This window comes from Mus musculus, chromosome 15 (genome assembly GCF_000001635.26).
Source record: "Mus musculus strain C57BL/6J chromosome 15, GRCm38.p6 C57BL/6J".
NCBI lineage: Eukaryota > Metazoa > Chordata > Mammalia > Rodentia > Muridae > Mus > Mus musculus.
Window position 1 is genome coordinate 97768949 of NC_000081.6, and position 24915 is coordinate 97793863.

Consider the following 24915-nt stretch of genomic DNA (forward strand, 5'->3'; position numbering starts at 1 on the left):
TCGTATACTTGGCTTAAAAGGAGAGGAGATGGGTGGGTAGTGTCTCGCATGTGCAGTTGTAGGTGAAATGGTGGCCGCAGTCAGGATGCTGGATCTGCCCTAGTAGGTCTTGCAAAAGAGTTTTCTGAAACTAACTGTGGAGTAGGAAGGGGGTGTTTCCTATTCCTGCTGCCCCACTTAGGTCAGGGGAGAAAGATGCTAAGAGATGCAGCAGGACCTGTGACTACTTCTTTTAATGCCTTTTGGGGGGGGGTGGTTTTTTTTGTTTGTTTGTTTTTTGTTTTTTGAGACAGGGTTTCTCTGTATAGTCTTGGCTGTCCTGGAACTCACTTTGAAGACCAGGCTGGCCTCGAACTCAGAAATCCGCCTGTCTCTGCCTCCCAAGTGCTGGGATTAAAGGCGTGTGTCACCACCGCCCGGCAATGATGGTTTTTTTAATGATGGTTCTTAAACACTTTAACCTGCCTTTAGCCCATCAGCCACCAGAGGTAGTGGGAAAGAAAGGATATGGGGGAAGTTGGAAATGGGCAGTTCAGTTCAGCAGGCAGCAGCGGCAACTCATTCACTCACAAACACTTCATGGATACACCAGCAGTCCAGTTCTGTAGAGTCAGGCTAGCATCGGGAACACCAGGAAAAGTTCTCAGCTGTGTCTCCCTCAGGGAAGGGAAGATCCGAGAGACCCACAAGCGTTGCACAGCTAGCCGTACCAGCAAGCCAAGCTCTGTCTCCGTCATTCCATGGAGTCCTATTTATACCCTTCAAACGCCCCATGTCCTCCACGTGCCTTGCCTCACACGGGTTTTGCCTCAGCATGTGCATCCGATCACCCCAAGTCTGCAGGAAGCAGCAAGAAACCGCAGTATATCTCCAGAAGGTTTTTGGTGCATTTGATGCGTTTGTTAGAGTCCCCGACAAATGCAGCTCAACTGCACATACGTGGTGGACCAATACATGTGTGTCATTAGCAAAGAATCCTTCATCACGTGTCCTTTCATGTGCTTGCTCTGGCAGAACATCCTTTCACCTGTGTCTGCTTCAGTGAAATGTTCCTTCACATGTTCGCCCCATCCAACCGACTTCCCAAAGAACCCTGAAGTTTCCACTTCAAGAGCCTGCTTACCTGTTGACCTAAACTAGGATGGGACGTGCCTGGCCCCTGTGTTCCATCCAGGTTGTCTGGCTCGACTTCAGCCCCAGGATACCCCGTACATGCTCTCTCCGCACTACAGGCATCCTGTAGACTGCAGTGCCTAGAGAAGATCCTAAGACACCAGAAGGGGCTGTGTGTGTGGCAGCCAGAGCCAGGCAGGCTATGACAATTACTATTCATTACTCATTCATTTGACAAGATTTACAATCACCTAGGTGACCAAGCTCTGGGCTCTCTGAGGGTGTTTTTAGAGATACGACTCACCTTGAATGCAGGCTTCACCATCGCACCATCCCCACAGACGGGGTGACTCCCCAAAGGGAAAGAAGGGGAGCTGAGCATGGCGTGACCGGTCACCTTTCTCTGCTCTCCAACTGCCAGGGCAAGGTGCCCAGCTCCCTAATGCTCCTGTCATTCTCCTGGATAGACTGGACCTTCAAACTGACTCAAAATAAACCTGCCTTAAGTTGCTCTTTTTTGTAAGGGCATCGAGAGAAGCAGTCAGCGCACAGGAAGCACCCAAAGAAAGCTATTCGGATGAGCAACAATGAGTGTCCCAAACCCATTGGCCCCCATCTTGCCTTCATTGTCTCTGCCCCCGAGAAGTCACAACGCTGCTTTTTGTGCTCACCTAGTTGCTGGTGGCCTGAGCCACCAAAGGGATTAGCTGTCCCTTCCCTGGCAGCAGTCAGGATCCCTGCCTTCTGACGGTGCAGTGTGCAGCGGGTCCTCTCGGGATTCACAAATGGGACCTAGCCGGTGCTTCTTGTTGGCTGCTCCGTTGAGGCTGAGGTCTGGAGGGTCAGGGGACTGGAAGGGATATCTGAAGAAGAGATCCAGGCCAGATGGGTCATCTTGGAAGTGATCAAGCCATATCCTGTTGCAGCTGTCCCCAACGGTCATTACATGCCTGGTAGGGACCTTAGACAAATAATAATTATGGTTACCACACACCCTATTCTTAATATGTCATATTCACTAGCTTATTAGTAACAACAGCCCCGTGAAACGGCATTATCGTTGTCCCATTTTTCAGATGAGAAAGCTGAGGCTCCAAGACATCAATTTGCCCAGCAATTCCCACCTCACAAGCAGTAGAAGAGTGAATGGTTCTACCCAAAGGGTCACTGAATCTGTGCTTTACCATTCTGGAGCCCTAGGGCAGAAAAAGTACCAACAATTCCCACAAAGAAGAAACACTCACATCAGGAGCTCTCGCCCCAGCCCTAGGTGTTCTGGCTCTGGCGGTCAGAGAGGATGATGTGAGAGCTACTTCAAATCCACTTCGTATAGGCTGTCCCTTCAGTGAGTTTCTGCTAGAGTATAGGGCCCCCCAGAACCCTCCCTGTCTCTTCAGGTAAATGACAGTTCTCCCAGAGACTGGGCATGGAGGTAGGACAGTTGAGGGGAGTTTCTGAGGGCAAGGCTTTGACTCTGGACTGTGTTTCTTCCACTAAGGCCTCTTGGCTGACTCTGCACACACTGAGCCCACAGCTTCCTGGATTCCTACTGGAACCTTAAAACTCCGCGCGTCCAAGCCTCCCTTCCTGCCCCAGGGGGCTCCTCCTCTTGCTTTGCCTCTCTTGGGCTCCTGGAGTCCTGCCACTGTCTAAGCAAGAAACCTGTAAGGTAGCTCCTTTCTCTTACATCCAGTCAATCACCTAACACAGGCGCCCGCCCGCCCGATAGCTCATCTCTGCTTCACTCGCTGCAGCCCAGTGGAGGTCTTGTGGCAGTTACTGTGGCCGCCTACTGCTGTCTCATAAATATCGTTTTTCTTTCTTTCTTTTTAAAGATTTATTTATTCATTTATTTATTTTATATGAGTACACTGTAGCTGTCTTCAGACACACCAGAAGAGGGCATCCGATCTCATTACAGATGGTTGTGAGCCACCATGCGGTTGCTGGGGATTGAACTCAGGACCTCTGGAAGAGCAGTCAGTGCTCTTAACCTCCGAGCCATCTCTCCAGCTCCCAAACACCATTTTTCTTGTCCTTACAGCTTTTATTTGCAAGTGATGGAGCTGGAATACAGAGAGGTGAACGCAGTCTAAAGGTCACAGTGATAGCAAACGGTAGAACCATACTTGGTTGTGTAATGACAGTCCATGCTCCATGTTCCTATCTAATACCTCTTCAGCCACCTCTCCCATCCCTGATCGCTACCTCTGGCTCGCCTCCCTTCATCTGCCTGCTGTACTCCCTCAGCATCTTTTGAAAAACTCTCGAATCCATTTGACATTTACTGCAGTTGCCAGGAACCTTGTTGTAAAGCTAGGGATCGGATGCCACCCTCCGACTCTGGGGACAGGCTGATGGGGTAGCTCGGTTGATAGAGAGCTTGCTTAGCACATACAAAGCTCTAGAACCCATTTCCAGCACTGAATCCCAGCCCTGGAGAAGGGGAGGCAAGAGAATAGGAGGTCCAAAGTTGTCCTCAATTATATAGCAAGTTCAAGGCCAGCCTGGGCTACAAGACACCCTGCCTCAGGCATTGGGGTGGGGGCTGGGGAAGGGTCAGAAAAAAAAAACAACCAAAAAACCAACCAATCAAAGCTTTGGGAACATAAAGTCCAGCGGGGTTATCTTTCCATCTCGCTCACAGGCTAATCTGACCGTTTTCCCTCCCCAGCATAGATGTCTGGCGTAAATAGATGCTCCGTGATTGCGAATAGGGGTGAAGTCAAGGGGAACCCTGGAAACCATTGTGGGCCTGCATTCTGCAGATGCAGGGGCAGTGAGAAGGGACTGGTGCTGTCTGTTTTCAAGGGGTTTCCTTCCTCAATACTCTCTTATCTTCTCCCCTCTCATCCTGTGCCACACACAGATGGCACTCACAAGGCTTAGCCATATTATGTGAGTTTGGAAGAAGTTGTTAACTTTTGGCCTTTGGTGGAACTGCAGAAAAGAGGCATCTTGGAGGTTGACCCCAACTAACACACTAGAGGAGTTTAGGCTTGATGCCAGCCCTCTCCTGGGGTCCCTGGATGTCTACCATGGCTATGGCTAAGCAACCATGGGGAAAGATTAAGAGCAGCACCCAGCCGCCCCCCACCCCCATCTGGACTCTGCCTCCTGGCTCTGGAAAGTCCTCTAACTCTTTCCCTGGGCTCCTTCCCCCAGACTTGGTTCCAGTTCAGTTACTCATCTCCTCTCCCGCCCATTCCTGGGGTGGGGGTAGAGGCAGGGAGCTGGAATGTGATGGGCTCTGAGCCAACCCTTCCTAGGACTAACAGGTCAGAGGCAGCCACTCGGGGGCCACTCTGCACAGTGATGCGAAGAAGCTGGTCCCTGCCTTTCTAGGTTGGGGAAGTGGGCAAACAGGGTTTACAGGCAGGTCTGGAGACTAGAAGGGAGTTTGCTGGGACATGAGTGGGGAAACGGCTGGTGCTGAAAATCCTGGTGGGTGACTGAAGAGACCTGAGGCGGTGACCAAAGGGTGAAGAGATAGTGGGCAAGGACAGACACATAGAAAATGAAAGGCTAAGTCAGGAGGCGCGTCAGGTACTCAGAAAACTTCATGTTACATGTGCATGCAGAAGCCATCTGCTGATTCCTATTCTCTGTTTCTGCTTCCACGGAGGAGGGGAGAGGGAGAAGAGAAAGGAACACACACACACACACACACACACACACACACACACACACACTTAGGCAGGAGGGAGAGAGAGAGGTACTAGAGACATCATATTATCGTATTTGACCTTGAGTGCTACTTTCCCTTAGACTCGGTTTCCCCCCTCCTTCCAGTACCTTCTACCTTCCTCAGTTAACCCTGCCCCCACTCCCCCCACAGCTGGCCACCTGCAGACCACCCCCCACCCCCCACTGCTCTTCCACTGTTCCCAGTCTTCCTTAACCAGTGGCTCAATGTTCCTGTCCCCCACTAGGCTGTGCCTTTGGCCTCTGTCCAGGCCTCCCTGTCCCCTGGTTTTGGAAGCTGGCAGTGGGGGTGGCTGCAGGAACCCTGGAGAAGTCCTGTTAGGTAGGCCTCAGGAGACATCCGGTCTGCCCGCTGGCTTGTCCAGTTGTCTCCAGAGTATTGTCTGAGGTGGAAGAAGGAGGAATAGGGCAATGAGGACGCACTGGCATTCAGGCCAGGAATAGAATCTCTTTCCAGCCTCGGAGTGGTCCCAATCCTGCCCCCAAGTCCCCCTCAGGAAATGCTGGGGCCAGGGAGGAAGCTGCACAGTCCAAGACTTCCTGGCACCAGACTACTGCCCGTTTCCTCCCTTCAGAGAGGCTCTGGTCAGAGAGACCAGAGGAGGTGCAAAGATGGAAGCCAGAGAAGGAAGCCGGCAGACAAAGGGAAGTCTATAATTTCACAGAGAGGCCTTCACAGATGAAATTGCCTGAGCATGGCCAGTAGACTCAGCTATTTGGACTTCCCATCTTGGGACTGCAAGGAGCGCTGCTCCTCCTCTTCCTCCTCTTCTTCCTCCTCCTCTACCTCCTCTTTCTCCTCCTCCTCCTCCTCCTCTTCCTCCTCCTCCCCCTCTCCCTCCCCCTCCTCCTCTTCCTCCCTCCCACTCCTCCTCCTCCTCCTCCCTCTCCTCCTCCTCCTCCTCCCCCTCTCCCTCCTCTACCTCCTCCTCTTCCTCCCCCTCCTTCTCTTCCTCCTCCCCCTCCTCCTCCTTCTCCTCTTCCTTCTCTTCCTCCTCCTCTTCCTCCCCCTCCTCCTCCTCCTCCCTCTCCTTCTCTTCCTCCTCCTCCCCCTCCCCCTCCTCCTCCTCCTCCTCTTTGTCCTCCTCAGGATTCTTTACCTTCAGGGGAAGGGGCAGGCCAGCCATATGCTCCCTATAGACACTGCAGCAGAGTTGGAAATTCCAGCTGACTGCCCAGACCCAGACTCTCTCAGCTTTCACAGAACTGCCCTAACAGGCCCTAACAGGCCTGCAAGTGTCCTACCTGTGCCAGGCTCCTCCAGAGCCCTGTGCTCCCTGTCCCGTGCCTGGCACTCACCATACTGCACACTATCTATCCTAAGAGTCCTCTGGGGAGGACATCAGGAGTCATAGAGCAGGAACTGGCTTATGGAGTTGCTGTCACCTTCTTACCCACTGCAGTGGCTCTGCTTCATTCAGGCCGCGTTCTTCCCATGCTCATAGCAGCCTTCAGGGAGCAGGGTTGCCCTGAGATGGTAGCGGTCAGGGAGGTCCCCCTTTCTACCTCCCCCATGGGTGTAGCTTTCTGTATCTTTCCACCCACTTCATGGCATAGCTCTGCTTCTATTGCCCCCGTCCCCATCCCATTGCCGGCTTATCCTTTCCTCCTCCAGAAGGGGCTATCCAGCATGGCCGCTCGGACCTCCCTTGGGTGCTATGCTTGGGACCTTGTTCTGGAAAAAGCAAGGACAGACGGATGTACAGACAGATGTCTAGTCCTTCACTCGCCGCTGGTCTTGTGAGCAGGAATCAGCCTGCTCTGCAGGAAGCTCCCAGGTGAATTACTCATGTAACGAACCCATCCCAAATTCCAGGCTGAGTGTGAATCTTCATCACTCCACGTGCCAGGGTGCCAGGCGTTGGAGGCTGCCCCTCCACCTCACAGCTGCAGCCTGATTCTTCCTCCACCCGCTTCAACCTCCCGGGACTCACCCAAGTGAGTCAGCCCCTTACCCAAGTGAATCAGCCCCCCGTAAGCCCCATGCCGCAGTCCCCGCTGAGGTCAACACAGGCTTTACCTGCCCTCTGCTTCCCAGACATCAACATTCTCCGCACCCAAGGAGAGAGGAAGGAGATTGGAATTGGTCCTGTGGCTGGAGCCCCACATTACATGTCCTAGGCTGCTACAGTGATAGTAACATCATCCACTTCCTCCCAGTGCCCTTTAGCTTGCATCGAAAGGCCTGTGACTTCTGCCTGGCATCTCTTCCTTCACTCAACGTCCTGCCTGTGAAAGAATCCCTAGGCCAGTGTTTCTCAACTTGTGGGCCATGACCCTTCTCACTAGGTGGGGGGGCGGGGGGGGTTCTCCCAAGACCATCAGAAATCACAGATATTACCGTTCATAACAGTAGCAAAATTACAGTTGTGAAGTAGCAACGAAATTAATTTTACGGTTGAGGGTCAGCACAGAATGAAGAGCTGTATCAAAGGGTCACAGCATTAGGAAGGCTGAAAACCACACTGCTTGAGGCTCTCAGGCAAGCAGAGAAGTGGGGGTTCATTGTGATGGTGGATTGCAAGCAGGTCTCCTTCAGCCCTAAGAGCCTGTTCTAGCGGTCAGAGGGTCTGAGAGCATCATCCTAGGGCCTTGAATCTGGATCCTTCCTGGAGCCTCAGAACAGGGGTGCCCAGTGATCGGAGCCCTCCCTGTGGCCAGACACCTGCAGTCCCTCTTTCTGAAGCTGTCTGGAGGAAGATGGAGCTGCAGACACGGAGAGAGAAAGCCAGGTTCCCCTCTCCTGCGTCAGGCAGAGAGAATCGGGCTGCCACAACCAAGGGCTTCTTCAGTTTTGAGAGTCTCAGGATTGTGGGAGGACAGGGTGATGAGGTAAGATCTGGGCAGAAGAACCTAAGACCCCATAAGCTAAATTTACGTCTGCAAAGCTCTAGTGAACCTGCATAGCTGAGTGTGCGAAGGTGCAAGACTGGGGAAGGTCGCCCCCTAGAGCCAGGACGGAATACTTCTGTGCGGACAGCTAGCCTTTCTATCCCTCAGGTACTGCTATGTTCCTGCCTGGGCCCCTGGGAAAACAGGAGGATTAGCCATTACTGATAGCTCTAGACCTGTGGTTCTCAGCCTTCCTAACGCTGTGACCTTTAACACAGTTCCTCGCTCTGTGCTGACCCCCAAACTTAAAATTATTTTGTTGCTACTGCATAACTCTAATTTTGCTGCTGTTGTGAATCATATTGTAAACACCTGCATTTTCCGATGGCCTTAGGGGACCCCTGTGAAAAGGTCACTCAACCACTGTTCTAAATCATGGGCTTTTACTTGTATGTAACACAGGACAAGTCGGCCACCAAGATGGCTTATGGTTAAAGACGCTTTCTGCCAAGCCTGACGACCAAGGTCCAATCCCTGAGACCCATGTGGTGGAAAGAGAACACCGATCCTGTTCTCTGATCTCCACACTAATGCCTTGGTCAGTGGCCACTGTGCTCAGATGTGATGGTTGAACCTTTTAGAAAGAGTAGAAAGAGTAGGAAGTGCCTGGGGGTGTCCTGTTTTAGAAAGAGGGTCATAAAGATCGTAAATGGGCTTTTTGAAGAAGGAACATGGGAGTTGAGACTTGAATGTGTTACTCCCAAAGATGGGAGGGGAAAGGTCACCAAACCATCATGGCCAGATCAATTAGAGCAAGCAATTAATGAAGACAACGTCTTTATTTGTGTACGTGGGCTGCCTCCCCCTAAGGCAAGGTTTGCAAGGTGAGCATTGGGTGTGAGGAAGACTAGGCTTTTATAGCTCAGGGCTAGGGGGCTTCCTGAGGCTGGATTTGGCAGGCAATATGGGCAGGGTTCCAGGAGCAGAATCATAAGGGTAACAAGTTAGTCCCCCTGAAACAGAGACATAACAAGGTAGTCAGAACGACAGGTAGGCAAAACAAGGTAGTCACAGGTGGTCATATAACCTTTTGAAAAAAAAAAAAAAAAGGTAGGATTGTAAGATGGTTATAAACAGCTTCTTAAAGCAAGGACATGATTGCCCTTCCTAGGACAGGTAATACAGAGCCATTCATGGTTAAGAATACATGTAGGGCAGAGCCCAATCTTTGAGAGACAGGTTTAATCATAAACAGGAGTGAACCTAGTCTTTATTATAAGAGGGCTTTTAACCCTAAAATGGAGGCAGGCTGGTTCTTCAGAATGGCAGATCAATCTTAGGAACATTCAAAGAGCTTTCTGGACGCACAGCACAAAGGCTCAGGGCTAGAACGAATGTGCTACATTTAAGAAACCTACCAGCAGGCTGGAGAGATGGCTCAGCAGTTGAGAGCACTGCCTGCTCTTCCGAAGGTCCTGAGTTCAATTCCTAGCAACCACATGGTGGCTCACAGCCATCTGTAATGAGATCTGACGCCCTCTTCCTGTGTGTCTGAAGACAGCTACAGTGTATTTACATAGAATAATAAATAAATCTTTGGGTCACAGTGAGTGGGGCCAGAGCAAGCAGGGGTCCTGAGTTCAGTTCCCAGCAACCATATGATGGCTTACAACCATCTGTATAGTTACAGTGTATTCATATACATAATAAAAATAAATAAATCTAAAAAAAAAGAAAGAAAGGAAAAAAGAAAGAAAGAAAGAAAGAAAGAAAGAAAGAAAGAAAGAAAGAAAGAAAAGAAATCTACCAGCAAGTGAGGCCAGTAGGAGCTGGCAAAGTGTTAGTTGGTTTACTCATAAGCTATGGGAAGCCATGCGAGGAGTGAAGTGGAAAGTACAATGCTGTGACGCCAGGCAGGAATAGGATTCAAAGGAAAAGAAGCAAATGAGGCCAGCTAGGAGGCTGTGGCAGGGGTCACGATGGTGAGTGGCACTGGGATGTAGACAGGGGACGGGGGAGACTCAACTAGGTCTGCTAGGCCTTGCATGAGGGGAAGGGGAGACTCACAAGCAACACCTAGATTTAGTTGTGTAGCCTCAGTCCACAAGGATTCGCCCCCAGGGAACATCAGAGGTTCCTCTGTGGAGAATTAAGGAGTAGAGAGAAGGAAGCCCTTGCAGGGCTTAACTCAGGTTTCTGGAAGATAGCTTAGTGGATGTAGCCCTAGCACCGTGGAGGAAGAGAAATGTCCGGAATGTGTCTTTGGGGGAGAGGGAGGAAGGAATTTCTTAGGAGGCAGGATGTCTGCCAAAGGGAGTTACCAACATTGGTGGGAAAGTTCAAAAGTGACTTCAGAGACTGGCAGTCAAGACAAGTGTCCTTCAGATGGCCTGAAGAGGAATGACAGAGTGGCTGAGGATAAAGGCAACCCCTAAGCCCAGCGGTGTAACCCCATAAATATGCAGGGCACACTCACTGTTAGGATCCACTGAAGACCTGGGGAGACAGAGGGGTTGACTGCCTTGGCCCCAATCATTTACTCCTGACCCCACAGGGCCGTTCAACACAGCCTCTGGGCTCATCACAGTGGAAGGAGGGAATTCAGGACATATAGGATATCTTCATGAGTCTCACCTAGAAATGCCCTGTGCTGTTGCTGCCTGTAGTCATTGCTCAAGAATCCATGGCATTGGTTCAGCTCAGATACATCTACGTAGAGTGTCAGGGTAGAAAGGCCTCGCCGGGCCTGGAAATATGCCTTTACCCGAGCCTGGTACAGTGATCACTTTTTAATCTCTCTCTCTCTCTCTCTCTCTCTCTCTCTCTCTCTCTCTCTCTCTCTCTCATACACACACACACACACACAGGGGGAGGGGAAGAGAGAGAGAGAGAGAGAGAGAGATTGAGAGACTGAGAGACTCTTATGTAGCTCTCTTAGCTAGGGTTCTATCACTGAGAAGAGACACCATAACCATGGCAACTCTTATAAAGAAAAACATTTAATTGGAGCTGGCTTACAGTTTCAGAGGTTCAGTTCATTATCATCATAAAGGAAACATAGAAACAGGATGATGTAGGCAGATGTGGTGCTGGAGAAAGAGCTGAGAGTTTTACATCTTGATCTGCAGGGAGTAGGAGACTAAGGGCCACACTGGGCATAGCTTAAGCAATATAAAACCTCAAAGCCCGCCCCCACAGTGACACACTTCTTCCAACAAGGCCACACCTCCTAACAGCCATGTTCCCCATGGGCCAAGCATTCAAACACAAGAGTCTATGGGGCCCATTCCTATTCAAATGACCACAGTCACCCTGGCTGTCTTGGAACCTGTTATGTAGACCAGGGTGTCCTGGAACTCAGAGACCTGCCTGCCTCTGCCTCCCGACTTCTGGGATTAAATAGTAGGTGGTATATATCCACATACCACTAGAAATAGCCCTGCGAGTGTTTCTCCTCTAAAAGATTTTTGTAATCTAGATATGACAGTTTAACTTGTCTCCTCAAGACATAGCTCCTGTCACGTGACCCCCTTAAAATATTGATGATGGCCTCTGCCACAGCACTAGTGACTTGCTATATTGAATCCCTTAACATCTGAGCGCTTCTGACAGGCTCAGAAGGGTCACTGTTCTCTCTAGAGGCGTGGAGCAACAAGAGTCCTGAGTGTTTAAAGCTGTGTTGTCTAATATGTGGCCGCTTAGCCAGATGCAACTATTTTAATTAAAGTTAGACATAAGTAAAAACTTGGCTGAGCAGCCAAACTAGCCATCTATCAGCCACTCAAAGGCCACATGTGATCCCGAGGTGGGGGTTGGGGGGGGGGGCGGACTGCATAGCCCAGATGTACATTGTTTTCTTTGTGGCTGAAAGTTATTTTGGGTGGCTTTGAGTTATTAGGAGACATAGTCTATAAACTGTGAAGCCAGACCTCTGAGTGTACTGGAGTCTCCAGGCCTTTAAAAGCTCCTTACTTCACCCACATTTTCCCATATGCACACACATTTCAGCCTAGACTTGTCCCCTTTGTATAGCCTGGGCCCCAGGCTGCTGTTACATAACCAGCCCTTGTTATTTTCTTGCACAAGCCCATCTCCATACAAACTGCTCAACACGCTCGGACGGTCGCTCACAGTACTTTGCCCCGCTCCCTTCCGTCCACCGTGGGAATGACGGAACACCTGACTTTCTAGGTTAAAATAATTTAAACGTTTCCAGAATCAGTTTCTTCTTTCCTTTCTGTCTCTGCCCGAGGCAGCTCTTGCCAGGGCAGGGTTTGGCTGCTACTAATTACGCTTTCTGGATTTTTACTGAGAACTCGTGGTGTGCCAGGAAGTCAGCCAAGCAGCAACTGCTCCTCAGAAGTCTTTGAAGTGGGCACAGTGGCTGGCTGTCTCCATTTTGTAGCTGCAGTAACCATTGTACTGAAGAGGGAAGGACAGGTTCTCCCTGCTTCTTGTCTTCCCCGGGCAGTCCCTCTTCATAGTAGTTAGTGTCAGGTGATATTTCTAGAACACAGTTACTCCAGGCTGTGAGGAGGGAGGTAGATGCAGCAAGGCCCTGCACACACACACGCACACGCACACGCACACACACATATTGTGTGTGCATGTGTGCATGTATGTCTTCAGACACACTGGAAGAGGGCATTGGATCTAATTATAGCTGGTTGTGAGCCACTTTATGGTTGCTGGGAATTGAACTCATGACCTCATAACCTCTGGAATCTATCTATCTATCTATCTATCTATCTATCTATCTATCTATCTATCTACAGATATACAAGATTCACCTATCACTCTAGCTCAAATCCAACAGTCCAGCTACAAAAAAAAATATTGTTATCATTTCTAGAACATTCCACTGTGCGTGCCTCACCTCCCAGGGTTGTCTTATGTACTGCTCCTAATTCCTAGGGTATTGTCCATCCAGGCCAGCCCTGAGGCTATCTATGGCAGGGCTCTGGACCTCAAGGCTGTGTTCCTCTGGGTGACTCTCACTTCTCCACACGCCACCCAGAAGATGGCTGAAATGAATTTGTACATCAAAAATCATCCCTTGTTTTAGAAACGTACCCAAGCCAGGTGCAGTGGATCACACTGTAATTCTAGTGCTCTGAAGACCAGGCTGCAGGATTTTTGATTAATTAATTAATTAATTAATTATGTATATGAGCACACTGACATTGACACACCAGAAGAGGGCATTGGATCAGATTACAGATAGTTGTGAGCCACCCTGTGGTTGCTGGGAATTGAACTCAGGACTTCTGGAACCCCTGAGCCATCCTCCAGCCTCCTAGGCTGGAGGATCTTAGAAGCCAGACTCCCTTACACAGTGAGAGCTCGTCTCAGGATTCCAAACAACCCGAACCAACCAGTCACAGCAAACATTCAAATCTGAAAACAGCGAAAGGGGCACTGGCATTAATTTGGATATTTTTAAAGACGCTCCCCTCCCCGCCCCGCCCCCTGATTATTTTTAAAGGAAGATAAATGTGAATTGCGTCACGTGCTTGGCAATTAATTGAGCATTCCTCCTTAGACGGCTTGTGCCTAAATCCCCTTCATTGGTATTTAATGCTCGCTTCAGTCAGTCACAGTCATCTGCTCAACAGATGTGTGCTAAGGGAGTTTGGATGCCTCACACTCTGCTAGGTGTTGGCGGCCCCGAAACTGGGACCGCTGCTGCTCATGGAGATGGTCTTCTAGAAAGGTGAATCAGGCAGAGCTTTCAAGATATCCGCATCACAAGCTGTGAGCGCCCTACTTGATGAGTTTGGCTGCGTGAGGGAGTTAAGCGTCTGGAGTCTGGGAGTTTATCCTGGGTTACTTTGGTCCTTGTGGAAGAAAGAGGGAGGAGGGGGAGGGAGGAGTCTCCGCCAGTCGGGAAGCAGAGTAACTTGCAAACAGCTGTTCCCTACAGCTTCCCTGGGGAGGCAGCCCGGGAGTCCTCTTGCTTTCAGTGCAGTGACATTTCTATTTGGATCCTTGACCTAAGGACTATAAAGCTTCGATGCTTCTAAATGTATTAAAATTGTGGTACTTGTTGCTGTAGTGAAAGGATGCTAGTTATTCACACTGTGAGGTCTAAGGGTGCGCCGGGTGGCCCGGCCAGAGGACTCTGGGTTGAAGAGTGCAGAAGCCCGGCTTTTGCTTTGACCTTCCCTGTCAGCAGTCCATACTGACAGCTGAGCTGGTGGAGACACGGGGCGGTTCTGCTGTGGATGCACTGCAGAGGCAGGGGCAAGCTTGCAAGGCTTGCAAGGGATTGGGGCATGAGAGTTGAGGAAAGGAAAGGAAGAAAGTGTTAGAGGCGAGTGGGTTTGGCCAGCCACTCCCCACACAGCGGCTTTGCAAAGGCGGGCGACCCCTGGTGGAAGGGTAGGGTCCTAGGCTCATCCTCAGACTCTCATCTACCTAGCTGATCCTAGGCGGGCCTGGAAATGCGTCTTTATCAGAGTCAGCTACAATTTCCGAGACAGGGTTTCTCTGTGTAGCCCTGGCTGTCCTGGAACTCGCTCTGTAGGCCAAGCTGGCCTCGAACTCAGAAATCCGCCCTTCTCTGCCTCCCAAATGCGGGGATTAAAGGCATTTGGCACCACTGCCTGGCCAACGATCACTTTTTAATTTAATAAACTAAAATGGTGGCAAACGTGTGGAGCAATCTTGTGCTGTGTGTATAACTTTTGGGAAGGAAACCCACTGCTTCGAAATATGGATAGAAAGATTTTTTTCCCCTTATTTTGGTCTTTTGAGACCGGGATTCTCTGTGTAGCCCTGGCTGACCCCTGTAGACCAGGCTAGGCTCCAACTCACCAAGATCCACCTGCTTCTGCCTAGTGAGTGCTGGGATTAATGGTGAGCACCACCACCACCTGGCTGGTAAAAAGAATGAATATGTTAATTGTTGTTATATTATTTTAGATTTTTTTTCAAGTTTTATTTTACTTATTTAATTTCGGGCAAGTTGGGGAATCAAACTAGCTCCCCAGATCTGTTTTCTTGCCTCGGCCACTTCCCAATTGCCAGGATTCCACGTGTGGGCCATCATGTGCAGTTTTATGGGTTTTCCTTGTTTGTTTTGGTTTGTGACTTTTGTGACTGGGTCTAGCTTCCCTCGAACTCAAAGAAATCTGCTTCCCTCTGCCTCCACCTCTACCAGTGTAAAGGCATGCACCACCACAGCTGGCTAGTTTCTATAGCCTTAACTTGTCCTTTTAATGAGTTTGAACTTCCCATTCAAAATTTAATCCCAGAACTCAGGAGGTAGAGGCAGAAGGGTCTCTATGAGTTCCAAGCCAACCTGGCCTACATAGGGAATTCCAAGACCGACAAGACTACGTGGAGACACCACGTCTCAAAAAAAAATTCAAAAGTATTTTAAAAATTAAAAAGTGCTCATTGGGGCTGGAGAGGTGGCTCAGCGGATAAGAGCACTGACTGCTCTTCCAAAGGTCCTGAGTTCAAACCCAGCAATCACATGGTGGCTCACAACCATCTGTAACGGGATCGGATGCCCTCTTCTGGTGTGTGTCTGAAGACAGCTACAGTGTGCTCACATATACAAAATATTTTTAAATGATCATTGTAGCCGGCTCCGGTAAAGACGGTATTTCTAGGCCAGCCAAGGCTAGATAGGTGGCGTTCTGGGGATGAGGCCAGGACCCTGCCCTTCCACCAGGGGTCGCCGGCCTTTGCCAAGCGGCGGTGTCGGGAGCGGCCTCCGGCCGGGGAGGGCGCTGTGCCGTTGGCACCGGGGGCGGGCTGGGGGCGGAGCGCCGGGCGGCAGCGGCTCTGGCTCGGGCTCGGGCTGGGGCTGGGGCTTGGGCTCCAGCTCGGGCCCTGCACCTGTGACTCGGCGGCGTTGCTCCTCCGCTGCCCCATGGCCCCGTCCCGGCTGCAGCTCGGCCTCCGCGCCGCCTACTCCGGCTTCAGCTCGGTAGCCGGCTTCTCCATCTTCTTCGTCTGGACGGTGGTCTACCGACAACCGGGGACTGCGGCGATGGGGGGTCTCGCAGGTATCCCCGGGGGACGCGGGGTGATCGGGGCGGGCTGCGCGCGGCGGCTGCGGTGGCGCTGCCCGGGGGTGGGAGCGTTGTTTACTCCAGAGAGACTGGAGACAGCGCAGGCCCGGGTTCCTGGGCAGTGCCCGGGCCTCTGGGACCTGGCGCCTTATGAACGTGGCGGGACCTAGGGTGCCCACAGCCCGCCCCTGTGGTTCGCACAGCTCTGCGGCTCCAGGGCTGTTGCGTCCCCCGCACCCTGTGAATCTACCCTCCACCCCGTGTCCACTAGAGCGTCCTCTGCGCGCCCATCTCCTGGCCACCCTCGCTCCCTCAACACGCACACTGTGCGGGATTACCGCATCTCTTATAATAAGTGGGGTTCGTGGGGAAACCCATCAGCCAGCCCCCTTCCAGCCCCAGAGGCCCTCTGCCGAGACCAGGACTGTACTGTGGACCCGGTGTCACTGGACATTCCCTTTACACCTGTGTCCATCTGCTCTGGTCGGAACCAGTGGGAATCTGCTAATCCCTGAGGGACGAGGAGGTGGCGAAGGCCCAGCCGTGCTCTCTAATGTGTAATTTTGGGTCACGCCGTTTAGCCTCTCTTGTGTGAAGGCCAAATATATTATTTACACGTATTATCATCATTTAATATTTTTTTGCTGGGCTAAACAAATCTACTCTCCTTATGTCATCTAATCCTAATAGTAGTCCTCTGAAGTAACATTATTTGTGCCCATTTTACAGTTAGAAAAAAATCAATCGAGGCTTACGGTAAATAAATAATGTGTCCAGGGTTTCAACAGCCACACGATGTGCCCCCAAGATGGCTCAGCCTTAGCCTGGCCGACCCGATTTCCATCCCTAGAACTCAGAAGGATTCAGGTTGGCATGCTAAAGGCATTAAAAGCCCTATGGAGGAAACTAACCCAACAGTACGACAGCCACATGAAGTAATATGTATGGCGAAAGTATGTGTAAGGAAAACGTTTTAAGATACAACATTTATTCCATGGCTAAAATCCTTGGCCAAAGATCTAAAAATGGAGTAACTCGAAAGAATTAATTTATGCTGGGCAGCAGTGGTGCATGCCTTTAATCCCAGCACTCGGGAGGCAGAGGCAGACGGATTTCTGAGTTCAAGGGCAGCCTAGTTTACAGAGTGGGTTCTGGGATAGCCTAGGCTACACAGAGAAATCCTGTCTCAAAAAACCAAAACAAATTCACTCATGGCCTCTGAATGCACCAAGTGCCGTTCTGAGAGAGAGAGAGGGCCGGAGGTGGGGTTTCTGCCTTATCAGAGGGCATGCACGTCTCCTAAACCTAAGGCGTGCCAAGCAAGAGACTGGGGGCACCATGAAGGTTGGGTTTGATGCTCTGGCTGGGAGTTCTCGAGCCCTGTATGGGTTGGGGGGTGGGGGGCACCTGTGGACTCCTGACCTTTCTGGAATAGCCAGCACCCAAGCCTACTTGTGCACAGAGCCTTTCCCCTCTACTGCCCTCCTCCACACTTCCTATTGGCCCTGCTGCTGCCAGGTTTGGAAGGCACTGCCTTGGCCCAGGGCTGGATGCTGAGGCTTGAGATAAGCTCTCTGGATGCTGGAGGGAGGAAAAGCTTTGCTGGGGTCAGCTGACTTGGTTCAGAGTCAGGCCAGTGGAGGGAGCCATGTGAGGCATGGCAGTGCCTGCTGGCAGGAGATGCCGCTGACTGAGACTCCCCTCTGGACGTGCAGTGCTGAGTGCTACTGTCCACTCTCCCAAGCTGTGTCTGGCTGCTTATCGCTAGGAGGGAATGATACTCAAGGGAGGCTGAGGCAGGTGGATCTCTGAGTTCCAGGACAGCCTGGGTTACACAGACAAACCCTGTCTTATAACAACAACAAAGAGTGGAGGGAGGGTACCAGCCCCCACTCCTGGCAGCCACAAGGGCCTCCCTGTGACCCTGCTTGTTAGTTCCTTGACACCCTTGCCTGACCTGAGGCAGGCTAGCCTCGAAGCTGCCTTCAGAGACAGGCACGTGGCCACAATTAGCTGGGACAGGAACACACAACTCCCAGGTTGTTTGGACATTGGCAACCTGAGGTGGTTGTGAGGAGCCAAAACTGCTTGGTGGAGGGGGCGGGTGGGCACTCATTCCCGACCCGGCATGAGTTGGGGCAGGGGGGTCCACAGGCAGTCACCCTCCTTCCTCTTTTAGGGTGGAATGTCAGCAGGTTTTCTGACTTGCAAGCACTCCACTTCTGACTCAGCATTTTGCAGCCCAGAAATTGCTGAGTCACAGGGTCCATCCTAGTGGGTTTTGCCCGTGTTGGTCAACTGTGGCTGTCGGGCATGCTGGCTTCTGGAACACGGTATGTATGAGCATCTGGGGGTGGGGACCTACTCTTATCCTGGCAGGAATCTGGGAGGAAGTGACTTTGCAAAACGGCAGTGGCCTAAAAAAGTGTGGGTTTGCTGGAGAGGCCTCATCAGACACCCCCCCCACCCCCACCCCCACCCCGCTCTGCACTGGGAGCCCTAGGTAACATGTCTGCTCTGTGTCTAGAAACCATGGAAAGTACTTGTTCCTCACATCCAAACATCTCCATTCTTCACAATTGAGCTTTGATGGAGAGGCCCTCTAGCACCCTGGGTCTCCTTTGTCCTCAGGGTAGAGCAACAGGCCTGGGGTGTGTTCTCAGACTCCTATACCAAATGCCTGTATTTACTCTATAGGCTCCCTCGGGCAGCTGGAAGTGCTTTCTCTTACCAGGCCTAGGAACCCAGAGCCTAGGCAGGTCTAGCCTTGGAGAAAGCAGAGGGAGCCAGGGTGAGATCTAGCTTGCTGCTGCAGCCAGTTGGGGCTGGGGACTTGTCCTTTCTGCTCCAAGTTGTATAGACCAGGCATCTCGGAGCCCAGTATCTCAGGAAAGGGAACAGAGAAAGGCAGAATATAGTTGCTTCCCACAAGAGTAGAGAAGGGGACCTGGGAGGGACACTTCCTCGTTGGGTGACCACTTGTGGAGGGCGTATCGCTCCAAGGAGGGCCAGGATGAGATGAGCCCTCCAGCTGGAGCATGCTGCCCTGCAGAAGGCCTGGGTATAGGGCTGGAGGTGGGTTCAGGGCCACCTGAGCCCCCTTCCTAATTCTCTTCCTGCTCTCAGTACTTCTGGGCGTATGTGGAGGTGAGGGTTTGGGGGACCCCTGGGTCGGGCTGGTGGTCTGAGATGGCTTCCTAGTGGTGGTCTGCACACTTCCTAGTTTAGCGTTTTCTAACCCGGAAACTGCTTAGCCACAGAGGAACTGCTCTGACCACCTTCCCCTCCTAAGCTGGACTCCAGAATCCTCAAGTGGGAAAGGATCTTAGAACTCGGCTGTTGCACCTCTTGTGTGAGGCGATTGGACAAGTCTCTGAAGGAACTGGACTATCCCTGCAATGAAATGCTCAATAACAAAAGCCCACGTACTCGGGGGTGGAGCTTACGGGTAAAGCCAGCCAGCCCCGTGCATGCGCACAGAGCCCTGGGTTCAATCATCAGCACCCCTAAGGATCCTAAGCACCCAACCAACTCCCTGCAGGTGAAAACGTGAGGGGCAGGGAAGACTTCTGTGGAGGTTGCTGGAATAAAATCCAGATCATGGAGGGTAAAGCAAGGATTAGGGTTCTGGCTTCCTCTGGCCTGCTGCGGCTTTCTGCCAAGATAGATGGAGGCATGTTTGTTTTTCTCCACCCAGAGCTCCGGGGTGATGCGAACCCATTCCTCGGAGGAAGGTTGAGGGCCAGTTTGGGCTGAACTGAAGGGATGGTGATGGTGGGGGGTGGGGAATGTTCTTGGGCGAGCAGGTAGGGAAAGCAGCGTAGGTAGGTAGGTGCTTATCCAGCCGGCCAAGGACCTCAGGGCTTGCTCTGTTTTACAATTGGCAGCTCCAAGGACAAAGCAGTGCCTTGGCCCTAGGTTTCCTGGTTTCTATTATCCCTGCTTTGTTTTTGCCCCATTGCGACAATTAAGCTGGTCATTTGCCACCTGCTGCACCCCGGGCCTCCTAACCTAAAAGAAGTTTAAAACATCTTTGGCATGTCAGGAGCAGAAACATTCAATCACCAAAGACTGCGCTCATTTCCCAGCCTAAGGAATAAGACGCTCGGGGGCCGTCAGAGGGTCCCTTTGCTTCCCTCTGTCCCTCTGAAAGGTCACAGCACTTCTGCTGTATGCATCTGATGATTTGAAAAAGCTCCCTGCTTCTGGATGCAGGAGCCTGCAGGGCCAGCCCACAACCCACGTCTGTCTTGAGAGCTTACAGCTGGCCGGCTCTCTTCCCTCCGTCTTCCTTTGCTTGGCCCCACGGCCCTGCTCCAAGGCCTTGCCAATGGAGTTGGCATTTGTTTGTTCTTTGAACTGCACCAGCAGGCACTGCCTGGCACGGAGGGTTGCATTGGATTCTATTGTTATGGACTGAGAGCAGCTGGCATGCTAGGAGAGGTGCCCACAGGCCCAGAGGGCATGCCCAGAAGGGTCTGGGAGGTTAGGCTGCCCTTTGCCACACACTGGAAGAAAGGTAGTAGGCTTCAGCCAAAGCAAGTAGGCCACTTGAGTGGTGGGTGGCCCTGGGCGCCTCATGACAGGGCTTCCCTTTTTTTTTTTTCCCCCAAGACTGGTGCAGAGTTGAGAAGAGCCCTGGTGCCCAAGAGCTCAGCTGCAGGCTCCAGGGCCTGGAGGGTGTGGTCCCTGGGACCAGGCAGAGGAAGAGCGTGGGAGAAGGCCTTCTTCATCACTTCAATGGCTTCAGATAGGCATCAGGAAGTCTATATATAAAGTTCTCAGAGTAAAACTCCAAACAAATCCTGTTTAGGGAGAATTCTATCTATGGACATATGCGTATTAGAAACTAAAACTGACACCCTTTTAAGCATTTAGAAGATATATTTAAGATAGTTTTGTTTGTTTGGTTGGTTTTGGTTTTGGTTTTGGAGACAGGGTTTCTCTGTGTAGTCTTGGCTGTCCTAGAACTTGCTCTGTAGACCAGGCTAGCCTTGAATCCAGAGATCCACCTGCCTCTGCCTCCCGAGTGCTGGGATTAAAGGTGTGTGCCACTGCCACCAGGCTAACAGTATTTTCGAGATAGGTGTGGTGGTGACGTCACATCTCACAGATATCACAGTCATGAGAGCCATCGTGCAGTCCTGGTGTGATCGTGCAGGTAGATCTGGCCTAGTGGACCTCAAGGGCCCTCCTAGGTAGGCACCACTGGGCTAGATGCCAGGTGACCTGGCAGGCAGGCAGGTGCCTGGGTGCTGCTGACTGAGTCTGTCCCCGCAGGTGTCCTGGCACTGTGGGTCTTGGTGACTCACGTGATGTACATGCAGGATTACTGGAGGACCTGGCTCAGAGGGCTGCGCGGCTTCTTCTTCGTGGGTGCTCTCTTCTCGGCAGTCTCCGTTTCCGCCTTCTGCACCTTCCTGGCATTGGCCATCACCCAGCATCAGAGTGAGGACCGTCCAGGGAAAGGAGGACGGGAGAGGGCCTGGATGGCTTGCTTGACCCTTTCCCCACTGCCCGGGCTCCTTATTGTTGAAATAGGGAGAATGAGAGCCCCCATCTCCTCAGGGGTAGGAGGGTTCGAGTCCGGTAGGAGTTGCTGGGGGTCCTTTAATCTCTGCCTAGCATCGGGCGGGCAGCGCCCCCTGGTGGTGGTGATAAGAACTAGCAGAGGCTGATCCTTGTATCCGTGATGTAGGTTGGAAGGGCGTGTGCCACAGAAGCAGGGGATGGGTACAGACCTGCTGGCCATCTCTGACCTCCTTTCACGATCCCAGCTTTGTAACCAAACATGCAGTGTTTGTTACTCTAAACCTGCATCACATGCCCACCTCTATTGATTCTTTGATAGCACTGATTTCAGAGGTCAGGAGGCTGGAAGGATATGGAGTGGGAAGAAGGGGCTCCTAGCTGTGATGCTGTGGGCAGATCTCTCAAGTTACCGTCTGGCTCTTTTCCCTGCAGGTCTCAAAGACCCGAACAGCTACTACCTCTCCTGTGTCTGGAGCTTCATTTCCTTCAAGTGGGCCTTCCTACTTAGCCTCTACGCCCACCGCTACCGGGCTGACTTTGCGGACATCAGCATCCTTAGTGATTTCTAACCCAGGGAATGAGGTCACCACAGCCTGGGGGCCCTCGGGATCTGGACTCAGCTTCCGAGTCAGCAAGGGAGCTCACCCCAACCCCTGGGGAACTCCAGAACCATGGCAGAGTATATGGGCCCGTTCAGTTTCTCAGAAATCTGTCTGGTCCCCTTTTGGGGAAGATATAGAGCTGTTAAAGGGATACTGCCAATCTGCCCAATCTGCCCGTTAGCCCAGCTAGAGGGCAGCTTAGACCTTTCCAAATAGATCTATTTTCTTAGCCCTCTGAGGGATCTCTGTAAGTAGGGCCACGACAATGAATTCAATGGGTAGGATTGGAACTATGGCTAGTGACAGGGGCTGGGACAGGCTTCCTTGCTACCCCAGACTTCATTGAAGCTGTGTGTGGGGGAGGCATCAAAGGTCTGGTCAAGAGAGGAATCTTTAGTACAGATCTCCATCCCCTGTTCCCCACCCTGTTACCCTGAAGTGTCGGGTAGCCAAACTCACCGGTCCTTAGGGAATTGACAATTGGCTCCTTCCCTAAGCAGCACAGTTGGACAGAATCCAGCGTCCGTCCGTCCTACCTTCCCATCCAGAGTTTGTTTCCCATGAGGGTGCTAGCGCCAGCCAACCATTCCCATGTGTCGCATATGCACACATGACCACACACACCAGAGCAGGACTCCTCGGATGAGGCTAGACTTGAGGACCACAGGAAACACACCCCTGCACTTAGAAGGGCTTTGGGATCGGGGGCAACCTGGTGGGGGCAAGTGGGAGCTCTCCATCTGTACTGAGTCTCCAACCTTGCCCCTCACTGCACAAGACCACCCTGACCGTGAGGACCTCCTCCCTGCACCAGATCCTAACTCTGACCTTTCACCTTCTCTCTCTCCTGAAGGAACTCTTCTGAGTGGACATGGGCCCAAGGCCTTACCTAAGCGGAGAGGGAGGGCAGGGGCTGCTACTCTTCTCTGTAACCTTCTCTGATGGGTTGTCACTTTGCACGTCTACTCTTCCACTTGGGCACTGCCCCCAGCTCTCTGCCTTACCTGTGTTATGGGCACTTAAGCAGAAATACAGCGGCCATTTTAACCAGCCTCAGGGTGTTTCTTTGGGGGGGTGGGCGGTTTTGAGAGGGGACAAGAGTGGGCAAGATGGGGGCTCTAGCTGTCTGATCATCTCCCTAAGTTTGGGGCTACTAGACGGTATTCCTCATCTCTGGTCCCCTATGGGGAGACCACCAGCTGAGATCTCCTTTGCTCTCCCAGTTCTGTCCCAGCCAGGGTTAGGATGCCCACAGACTCAACATCCCTGCAGATTCCATCTCCCCACCCTAAGCCAAGGTAGATGGGAAAGGGAATCTTTCTTTTTCTACCCCAGCCAGACTACTTGGGGCTCCAAGTTGACCAGGATGTGTGGATTCAGAAGCAGAAAGGCAGGAGCTAGCACCTCTCTCACGCTGGGTACACTTGTCCTGGCCTGTGTTTGCCTCACCCTGGCCTTTACAGTGTAAAAACACCATGGGACTTTAGAGCAGGGAAGGATAAGGAACAGTGTCACTTCTAGAGCCTTCTGCTGGTAGACGCTCCTACTGATAGAGGAGGTAAAGACTACTGACCTCCCGGCTAGGCCTGGCTTAAGCCAGGCGTGCCTGCGTCACAACCTTTTGCGGTGTCTTAGCAACCTGAACCTGAGATCTTATTCCCGAATCCCACAGGGCCCAATGTGCAGGGCTCAGCCTGGGGCCATCTCCCTTTTCACCTGGGTTGGTGAGCATGTATTTGGAGTGGTTTCTTCCTGCATGTATTAGCCAAGGAAGGACAAGGGACTAGAGGGTCTGAGTTAGGTCCAGACTTGTCCCCTTTCCCCAGCCCATCACAGGATGCTGGGTGCACACCCACTCCACTGACGATGTCCCACCAACATCCAGGAGGCGTTCTCCCAAGGACTTTAAAGCAAATAAAACATATATTGTTCAGAAGTTTGTTTTTTTTTTTCACTTTTTTCTTTTTTACAAAAACATGCATACATAGACAAGGTACGGTGGGGTTGTGGGAAGACACACACACATATACCCTCTTGCACGCACTCATACACACACATACACACAAATACTCTTTCTTGGTCCCAGACCTAAACCTCAAAAGCCTCGAAGACTTCTGGGGTGGCCTCCCCTCCCCCATGTCTGTCTACTCTCCCATCTTGTTCCCCTCAGCCAAGCTAGTCCTATGTGGGGCAGCAGCCAGAGCTGAGGGGTGGGAGGGACCCCAGAAACAGAAGGCTCATACTGGGGACAGTGACCAGGCATCCCTGGGATTGTGTTGTGCTTTTGAAGGGAGATGAAGGTTTGGCACCGTTGGGTTAGGAGACACAGGACTCAGAGAGCACCTGTCTGCTGCACCGGGGCACTGAGATGGTCCACATAGGGTGGCCTCTGGCGAGACAGTGACTGATGGGAGACTTGCAGGTGACTACTACTCACAGGGAGAGAGCAGCTCAGAATGGCTCTCAGAGCCCAGAGCTACCAGAAAGGCATTTGAGGAAACAGGAGAGAGGAAACTCTCCTGTACTCAGGAATAGGGGACCCTTGGCTCCTCCAGCTCCTAGCCCTTCAGAACCTGAGAAAGGCCACCCTGGCCGAGGCCAAGTTAAGAATAGTGGTTATGGGTGGCCCAGTTGAGCCAGTCCCCCTCTGTGCAGTCCTGAGGGAGGGATGGAGACCACAGCTAGGGGTGTGGACACCAGACGGCCTAATCTGTTCTGGAAGAGCCCAGCTGTGCCCTAGTGCCCAACCTGCTTCCTCCCAGAGTCCTCCCTGGTCCCCTACCCAGATCCCATGGTCTTCTCAAGTTCCTTGGGATAGCCGTCAGGGTAGGCTGTGCTCTGGACCTGACTACCTGCCCAGAGGATCTCTGAAGACCCAGGACCAGGGCTGACATCAGAGACGAGGAGAGCCACATTTGAAGCGCGATCTGTTCTGAAACCCTAGAGGTTCATGGGTTCTTCCTCTTCCACCAGCCGCTCCGAGGGCCTGGGAATGGGACAAGGGCGGGGTGTAGGAGAGCCACGAGATGTAGGCATGCCTTGGTGGGGTTACCCTCATAGTCAGGCTTTAAAGGCCTGAGAGATTAGCTGCATGGGGGGTCTGAGGT

The 24915-nt window shown here is 52.0% G+C and overlaps 2 protein-coding genes and 1 long non-coding RNA gene across 23 annotated transcripts in view; 1 reads left to right on the plus strand and 2 right to left on the minus strand.

Moving 5' to 3' along the window:
* Positions 1-994: 994 nt before the first annotated feature.
* On the minus strand, positions 995-6009 carry Gm46535. The gene is made up of 3 exons (XR_001781758.2): positions 5919-6009; positions 1785-2074; positions 995-1265 (listed from the first exon to the last, which is right to left on the minus strand). It is a non-coding gene; the product is annotated as a predicted gene, 46535 (long non-coding RNA).
* Positions 6010-15416: 9407 nt separating this feature from the next.
* Slc48a1 (solute carrier family 48 (heme transporter), member 1) lies at positions 15417-23744 on the plus strand. The gene is made up of 3 exons (NM_026353.4): positions 15417-15668; positions 20955-21122; positions 21639-23744. The coding sequence occupies exons 1-3, from the start codon at positions 15533-15535 to the stop codon at positions 21773-21775; spliced, it is 441 nt and encodes a 146-aa protein (NP_080629.1). The 5' UTR covers positions 15417-15532; the 3' UTR covers positions 21776-23744.
* Positions 23713-24915, minus strand: part of Hdac7 (histone deacetylase 7) — a 51842-nt gene continuing 50639 nt past the window's right edge. For 11 of the 21 annotated variants that reach the window (XR_003951412.1, XR_003951415.1, XR_003951414.1 and 8 more), the window contains one exon: positions 23713-24794. Coding sequence is in view for 16 of the 21 variants with exons in the window: in XM_030248669.1 (XP_030104529.1) it covers positions 24749-24794 (46 nt within the window). In the remaining 5 variants the exon portion in view is untranslated. The remainder of the gene's footprint in view (positions 24795-24915) is intronic. The other 10 variants (NM_001204279.1, NM_001204280.1, NM_001204278.1 and 7 more) reach the window with 2 other exon arrangements.